General features: G+C 53.0%; 1 protein-coding gene across 1 annotated transcript; it reads right to left on the bottom strand.

Moving 5' to 3' along the window:
- Positions 1-1,166: 1,166 nt before the first annotated feature.
- Gnat1 (G protein subunit alpha transducin 1) lies at positions 1,167-5,870 on the bottom strand. The gene is made up of 9 exons (XM_004625122.2): positions 5,602-5,870; positions 4,114-4,156; positions 3,872-4,013; positions 3,619-3,776; positions 3,408-3,536; positions 3,111-3,240; positions 2,778-2,931; positions 2,459-2,650; positions 1,167-2,132 (listed from the first exon to the last, which is right to left on the bottom strand). The coding sequence occupies exons 1-8, from the start codon at positions 5,705-5,707 to the stop codon at positions 2,460-2,462; spliced, it is 1,053 nt and encodes a 350-aa protein (XP_004625179.1). The 5' UTR covers positions 5,708-5,870; the 3' UTR covers positions 1,167-2,132; position 2,459.
- Positions 5,871-8,691: the final 2,821 nt, after the last annotated feature.

Here is an 8,691-nt window from a genome sequence, read left to right as displayed (position 1 = left end):
AGCAAAGCACAGGGACCACGGTTCAATCCCCCAGCACCACATGCCAGCCCGCCCCACCCCCTGGTGGGCTGAGCTGGCCACACACACACACACACACACACACACACACATTAAAAAATAATAATAATAATAAAAAATAAAAAAAAAACCAAAATGGTTAAGATGGTAAATTCTTTGCTATATGTACTTCACCACAAAAATCTATACAGGAGCAGATATTTTTCTTTTTTTCTTTTGATATTTTTCTTTTTGCTACAGGCTCCAGTGTGTCTTCGCATGCCTCTGTTGGACTTTGAAATTTGTTCACTGTGGGTTTCTTTCTTTGCATTAATCCTGATTTTTAAAATTATTTCATTATTTATCCTGGTTACTGATTTTATTTTATTTTTTTGCCATAGGCTTAAATTTTGCACCAGAGATGAGTACCTAATGATTCAACCTAATCCCTGCCCCAATTATGTCCTGGCTTCGAGAGCTTCCATGACTTTTCATCACCTTCTGGAAAAGATTAAGCCCTCAGCCTAGCCCTGGGCACCTCTACCTCCCCTTGCCTGCTCCTGCTCCATTGAGCTCCTGTGGTTGTGGGCCCACATTTCCAGGACTTACACAATACCTCTGAACTCCTCTTGATCCGACACTGTCCCAGTGTACGTTTCCCATAGCTACCGAGAGCTACCAATAGTTACCATGGGGGTTGGCCCACACCCCCATGAGTACCCACCATCAAGTCCATCTAGGCCCTTCTACCTGGAAGGTACCATCTTCCCATTTTATGTCCAGCCTAGCGCTGGGTATTTAATAAATGTCTAGGACTCATGATAATTTTTTTTTTTTTTTTACTCATGATAATTAATCCCCACTTCTCAAGAAAGAACATCTGGGATCTGGTACAAAGGTTTATTGCTGAATCTGTGGACCTACAGGAAGTGTGGATTATGCTCTGGCTTTGCCTCTAGTTGCAGCACAGCCCCAGCCCATGGGCATAAGCAAAGACTTGGTGCTTGACGAGGAAGAAGGGAGTGTGAGGGTGAGGGACATACATGCATTTTCCTGATAGTTCAAGCATGGCCTTCAGTTTTCCCTACCAAGGAATGGGCCCTGCATGAAGACGGTGAGAAGAACTTTTTTTTTTTTTTTTTTTTTGCGGAACAGGGGATTGAACTCAGGCCCTTGCACTTGCCAGGCAAGCAGAGAACTTCTGGCAGGGACAAAAAGAGTCACTTGGGTTTGCCTGTAGCCCCCAAGAGGTATACTCCTTTGGGAATAGCCTGAGCTCCATTCTATCTTGAATTTTCTGCCTGGGTGGGGCTGATCAATAGGGGCTGGACTCTGCCCCTGCCACCCCTCAGGAGCACCTGACTATTGGGCATAGCTGGTGTCAACAGTACCCTCCCTCAACACACCATCCACTTGGCCAGTTGTCTCAGAGTACTGTGGTGGGGTGGGGGTGAGGTGGGACACAGATCTGGGGTTCAAGGACAGAAAGGCAAGATCTGGAGGGGGAAGAAGGGCATTCTGAGACTGGTATTCAGAAGGAGGGTCCAGCTTCTGTCTCTCCTGACATCTAGGGGCTCCCAGATCCACCTCCCTAGTCACTAATTTATCTATATGGGGGCTGCACAAACCAGAGCTAGCTTGGACTTTGGACCCTCGAAGCTATGGGGAGGGACAGTTGCTGGCCACTGGGTTGGCAAATGTCAGATTTGTCACATGGAGGTGGCAGGGCTGGACTGGGCTGCTGGGGGAGGGACATTGCAAAGCTTCCATGAAACTGTGGGAGGGAGAGCTATTTGGTGAACCCAGACCTACCAGGTGAGCCCTGGGCTCCAGAGGGCTGCAGGAGATTGGTCAGATGGTCAGTGCTGAGTCACTGTGAGTTCCAGTGGCCCTGAGTCCTGCTGTGTCCTCGCTGGGGCTGACTGATGCGGGTCCAAGAGGCCAGAGTAGCCAGGCAGTATGGGCAGGGCTGGGGCAGAGGACATGGGGGAGGATCTGCGCTGAAAGGCTCAGGGTTCAAAGCTTTGGGACTGTATTCAGCAGGGCAGTAGGTGAGGGCCCTGGAGTCTTGGAGGGTTGACAGGCAGCTAGGGCTACAGAGTCTCAGAGCAAGGGACACACAGGAGTTCAGGCACCTATAAGAAGGAAAGGGAACCAAGTCAGCATTTTAAGTAGGTTCAGGCATTGTGTGGGGCATCTCTGACGCTGGGACCCTTAGGGATTTGGGGAGGGCTCAAAGGAGATTAAATGGGCGGACCTTGGGAGTCGGGGCGGGGCCTATGACAGTGGGTGGAGCTTGAGGAGGTAGGTGGAACCTGGAAGCCGAGGGTTGGGACTTGGCACCCAAGGGGCAGGGAGGGGGTGGGGCCTGCAGTAGAGAGGGGAATGAGGCAGTGGGGGCTGGACTGAGGTTTGAGACTAAGGGAAGGAGATGGACGCCTCTTGCCTGCGTGAACCCCACCTCAGAAGAGGCCGCAGTCTTTGAGATTCTCTTTGATGATGATGTCGGTGACAGCGTCAAAGACAAACTTGACATTCTGCGTGTCTGTGGCGCACGTCATGTGGGAGTAGATTTCCTTCACGTCCCGCCGCATGTTGAGTTCGAGAAACTGCACCTTGATGTAGTTGCCCGCGTCCTCGTACGTGTTGGGCCCTGCGCAGAGCAGAGCGCTCGATCGCCGCTGCAGCCTGCCGGCCTCCGCCCCCCAAGGGAGGAGCACTAGCAGCGTGGCCCAGACAGTGGGCTGGGGTGCAGACAGGTCGCCGGGCCTAGCCCTCACCGTCGTAGTCTGGAAAGCAGATGCTGAGGTGTGCCTTCTTGATCTTCTCGGAGAAGACATCTTTCTTGTTGAGGAAGAGCACGATGGACGTGGTAGCGAAGTAACGGTGGTTACAGATGCTGTTGAACAGGTGCAGGCTCTCGTGCATGCGGTTCTGCGGAGCACAATGGCTGTTGAGCCTGGGTGACACAGGCCTGCTCCGCCACAGGCCAGCAGGGGTCTCGGTCTCCAGACTGCGTCCTGTCAAGCTGGCTGCAGGCTGCCTGATTGCCTTTGCGTCTGACCCTCCCCAGCGCCCGCCCTGCCAGCCTCTAGGCCCCACGCACAACTCACCACTTCATCGTCCTCCACCAGCACCATGTCGTAGGCGCTCAGGGCGGCGATGAAGATGATACAGGTGACGCCCTCGAAACAGTGGATCCACTTCTTGCGTTCTGAGCGCTGTCCGCCCACATCGAACATCCTGCGAAGCCTGAGCTTGAACGGTGCCCTGCCCTCCAGAACACCCCTGCATTCCCTCCCTCCCCCTCTTCCTCCCTCTTAGGCTAGCCCTTGAGGGGCCAGGCCTTCGTCCTAGCAGGGAGGGACCCTAGCATCTCCCATCCCGTCCTGTGCAGGTGAGGGCCATACCGGAAGTTGAGGTCCTTGAAGGAGAACTGGGTCTCGATGATCCCCGTGGTCTTAACTCGCGAGCGCAGCACATCCTGCTCGGTAGGTACATAACCCGGGGTCACCAGCCGCTCCAGGTCCGAGAGATAGCTGCGGAAACCCCAGGGTGAGCGGCTGGATGGGGGGTGGGGGTGGGTGCAGCACCCCTCTCCCGCTCTGCCCAGGTGCTCACTAGCCCGCTGAGTCGTTGAGCTGGTATTCAGAGGCGCGCTCAAAACAGGCCTGGATGCCTGAGTCCTTCCACAGACGCTGGATGATGTCTGACATCTCCTTGGGCATTGTGCCCTCTTCGATGGTATCTGCCATGTGCATCAGCTTCCGGGCATCGTCCTGGGGCAGGGTTGGAGTGGGAGGTGGTGACTAGGGACTCCAGGACAGCCAGGTGCTTCCAACCTCAATCCCCACCAGCCTGCCTGGTGGCGCACCTGGCGCGCTGAGTCTCCATACTGGATGTTGAGAGTGGTCATGGCCCGCACAATGGCCAGAATGGACTGCAGCGTGTTGCCATAGATGATTGCAATGAACTCGAGGCACTCCTCCAGTGAGTACCCATCCTGATGGATAATCCTGCAGCCAGAGTAAATGAGGTCAGCTTGTGGCTGATGGTGTGGAGCGAAAGCCAGTGGGCACCCACCCCCAGGGACTTAGGGGTGGAGGGGGAACTCACTTCATCTGTTTGACGATGGTGCTTTTCCCGGACTCACCAGCACCTGAAAGGGAAGTCCATTGACTTCCTGCCTCTCCAGGGAGGCAGAAGATGAGTTTGAGGGCAGCCTCATAGCCTAGGGCGTGGCCAGTAGCTCCCTAGTGACTTCTGCCCTCATCCCAATCAAAAGTAAGTTTCTATTGGGCCAGCGAGGTAGCTCCGCGGTCTAAAACACCTGCTTAGGTGAACTTAGGCAAGCACTAGGATCATGGTCTGATTCCAGCACCATATGCCACACCAGCCCCGCCCCTAGGGGTGGGCTGAGCCGGCCACAAAAACAAAAAGAAACAAAAATAAGGTCCTTAAAAAAAAAAAAAAGAGCGCCAGGGAGATGGCTCAGGGGTGGTATTGCACCTTTGAATCTCAGCTCTGGGAGCCTGAGGCAGGAGGACCAAAAGCCCAGCCTGGGCAATTTAGCAAGACCCTATCTCAAAATTAAAAAATTAAAAATGACATAGTTCAATGTGAAAGCTCTAGGTTCAATTCCCAATTTTAAAATAAAAGAAGTCCAGGCGTATCCCAGCACTTGGGAGGCTGAGCTAGGTGGATTGCTTCAAGTTTGAGGCCAGCCTGGTGTGAGAACCTGTCTAAAAAAAAAAAAAAAAAAGAGGAAATGGAGTCCACTAGGGACATCAGCAACCTCAACTGTGCTGGGGTGCCAAAGCACAGAATCCCCAAGACCAAAACATTGGTATCAGCAGCCTGTTATAGGGTGCAACCAAAACAAAGACATCCTGGAGCACCACCTGGTGGCAATCTGTGGTACTACATACACAGGATTATTTGAGCTAGGACAACCCCTGCTTCTCCTGAAGGCGAGTCTAAGAGGCTCAGAGGGAATTAGGGCCTGTGGGTGGGACAGAACTAACATCCCTTCTGAGTCTGTGCCTGCCAGGGTGTTGGGAACAGTTAATGGGATTTCCGTTTGGCCTCTCAGCTCTCCTCTGCACCACCCCTAGTTTAGTCCCACCCTTTTAAAGCAGCTCCCTGCCCCTAAAGGAGCAGCAGGACCCTGGGGAAGGCTTATATCCATGGGACCTGGGATCAGCTTTAGAGTCCCCATAGGCTTTTACCTTCAATACCTTTCCACCCCCCTTTAGAGGCATCACAGATCTGCCACCAATGAAGAGCTGGCCCATTAGGGCCATTGTAGCTCTGGGTGATTCCAGAGCTACACTGCTCCCACCAAGAATATGACCTTCCCAAGAGAGCAGTGCCGTGTGGGACTCCAGTCTTATCAAGCCAAGGCTGAAGCATGAGGGAGCCTGCCTAAGGCACATGCACTTGGCAGACATTGCCCAACAAGGGGTGCTACCTAGGACATCACCCATCAGGTGGCCCGATTCCCACTTTGTACTGGACCCTCCTTCAATGCCACTTTTTCCCAAGGAACCCTTGTGTCACTGAGGCCAGGACCCTTAACAGTCACCCCTGGGCCCACGCCCCTACCCAGAAGAAGCAGTTTCACCGTTCGAGCATCCTTCTCAGCATCCTCTTTCAGCTTCTTTTCCAGCTCCCTGGAGTGCTTCTCCTCGGCACTAGCCCCAGCCCCCATGGTCCCAGCAGTCAATGAAGGGACAAGTTGAGCAGGTAGCTCTTCTAGATGGGGATCCCGAGAGCCTGACTCTCCACGGACCTGCACAGACCCTGGTGGGGCTGCTTAGTAGGATTTGGGAGCTAGGGGTGCCAAGGACCAATCAGAGACAAGGACAGGTGAAGCCAGCTCAGCCCCCCAACCCTTCTCAGGCTGGCATGGCCCCAATCCCTCAAGTGCTGACTCTGCATTCTCCCCACCGCCATCCTTAGAGGCACTGGGTACTCCTTCCCCTGCCCCACAGTGAGGAAACATGTTTGGTAAGGTCCGGGCTAAGTGGACAGGTCCTCAACTTGGGGTGGGGCTACAGCTGGAGAGTGTGGAGGGAGAAGCAGGCATGGAGCAGCTGAGTCTGCCTGGCACTGCTCGGCACCTTCCTCATCCTGCTGGAAGCTTACAGGGGGGATGGAGGCCCACATCTTCCACCCTGTTTACTAATGAGGAAGTCAAGGCTCACAGGGTCACACAGCAGGCAGTGGCCGAGAAGGGCTGACTGGCTCTGGACCAGGGCTTTTTGCCCTGCTGGGAAGCACTAGGGGAAAAGCAGGTGATTACACTTGCCCCATACAGAGGGCTGAATCTGATACCAGCATTCATGTGCTGGCATGTGACACTGGTGACCACATACGTGTGCTGTGTGCCTGTTTCTGCCCCTTACAGGCATTGAGCAAGGTAATGTCTTTTTTTTTTTTTTTTTGGCAGAGCCAGGGATTGAACTCAGGCCCTTGAGCTTGCCAGACAAGTGATTATTCAACTGAGCTATCTCCCTGGCCCCTAAGGTAATGTCTTGACACATTTATGCTCTCAACTTGTGTGTATGGGTCCATGTTTGTATGGTTTTGAGTGTGTGGTCTTTATATGAGTGTTCATATGCTTTATATGGATGTTTTGTGTGCACATGTATATACACATATATGTGTATAATTTGCTTTTTTGTGGTGCTGGGAATGTAACCCAGGGCTTCACACATGCTACACATATTCTCTGCCATTGGGCCGCATCCTCTGGCCTGCTATGCATTTCTTTACAATTGTACTTGTGTTTGCAATATTTTCTGTGGCCTCATGTGTGCTTGAGTGTGCAAGTGCACATACATGTGCAGTGCATGTTTGGGTGCCCTTGCCCAGCTGCATGTCTGAGCATACCAAGCATACTTGTACACCCAAGCATATGTGAGCATACCTAAGTGTTCTGTGCCTACGTGTATAAATGTATTTGGGTGCTGCAGAGGTCGCTGGGCACTTTTTTTTTTTTATGGTTTTCTTTGGGGTCCTGGGCATTGAACCTAGAGCTGCTTTAGGCAGAACCAGGGATTGAACTCAGGCCCTTGCGCTTGCCAGGGAAGCACTTATTCTACTGAGCCATCTCCCAGGCCCTTCTGCCCAATCTTTTGCAGGCCTGTTGTTAGATGGGGAATCTGAGTCCCAAGGCAGGTTGGTGCTGCCCAAGAGCCTGGAAAAGTGTCCTATTGGTGCACTGGGAAATACCTAGGGTTCTGCAGAACCAGCCTGCCTCAGCTTAAGGTTTGGAGCCCTTTGAGGTACAGCCTGTTATTGAAGGGTTTTAGGCAGAGCCTACAGGGCTAAGCTCTCAGACTCCAGGGATTCTGTACCCTGATCCCCTCAGAAATCCAATGTGTCTCTCCAGGGGATTGGAGCCTCCTGGGGACTTTTTTTTTGTAAACCTGCCTGCCTTTCAATACTCAATCCTGCCATAAACTCAAGAGACCACGAGGGGGTGCCAGGATCACAGACAGCACCAAGTCTGGAAGTGTACAGCAGTGCCTGCTACAGCAGCTTTGACATCCATCCTGTCGGGTGAGAGATTTACCCAGGAGCCAGACTGTTTCACTTGGGCCACTCTCAGCTTCCAGCCTCCCACACCCCTCCATCCTACATGTAAGTGGACCTTGGGAGCTCTTCATACTTCCTGGGAGTCAGCAGAGTGCAGAAGCCAAAACTTGGTTGTTTTTATTGTTGTTTTTTGTTTGATACTGGCTGGGTTTTTTAATTCTTCTAAGTGGGGCCAATCTACTGCCTCTCAGCTCCCCACATCCCCCCCCCAATATGGCCCTAACTCCTCCCCCAACCCCCATCACCAAGGAGAAAAGCCAAAGTCTAGTCCCAGAGCCAGTGTTTATTAGCAAGATGGAACCCAAGGATGGCTGTGGCCTGGGCAGCAGAGGGCCATCAGGTGCCCCCACCCATCTCCCCAAATGCCCCCAGAGCTATTTACACTTAGTGCCTGCAGTGGGGGGGCAGATGAAAGCCTTGGGGAGCCCCTGCAGGCCCAGCCTTCCACCATGGCCCCTCTCCCCTCAGGACTAGGGCTCCCCTCTCAGCCCTGCTGCACCTGGCCCCATTGCCACTTCCCCAGCCTCCACGTCAAGGAGGCACAGGAAAGCTAAGGAGGTAGAGTAGGGCAGCCCTGCTGTGGCTAGGCAGGGAGAAAAGATATAGTCTTGTCCTTGTAGGCAGGACTCTTCTTTTTCTGCCCCCAATAAATAGAGAATAAATACCTGGGAAGGGCTGCCCTTAGGTGAATGTCCCGACCCAGGCATGGGGCCAGTGTCCTGTGATGGCCCCTTCTTTCCTTCTGTGACTGCCCTGAGTCCCAATCCCAAGACTCCAACACAGTCCTGGCATCCACGCCTATACCACAGCAAGGCTGACAGCACACACTGTCAAAAGTCCATGGCCTGTCGAGCGGCACTCATTCCCTCCCCGTGTTCTGTAGATCTTGGAGGTGGCCATCAAGCGAGCAGATTTCCAGCTGAGCCCAGGGACTTGCTGGGATTGGTTAGGTGGGCTCAATTTTCTGTCATCTCTGACCAGCATGGGTCTAGATCCTGGAAGATGCTGCCGGTGAGGCAAGCTATATACAACCCACCAATAAATACTGTCTTTGCAGGGGTAGGGTGTGTATAGAATATAGATATTTTATAT

Source organism: Octodon degus, unplaced genomic scaffold, assembly GCF_000260255.1.
Source record: "Octodon degus isolate 3935 unplaced genomic scaffold, OctDeg1.0 scaffold00008, whole genome shotgun sequence".
Classification (NCBI taxonomy): domain Eukaryota; kingdom Metazoa; phylum Chordata; class Mammalia; order Rodentia; family Octodontidae; genus Octodon; species Octodon degus.
This window is presented reverse-complemented; position numbering and strand designations above follow the sequence as displayed.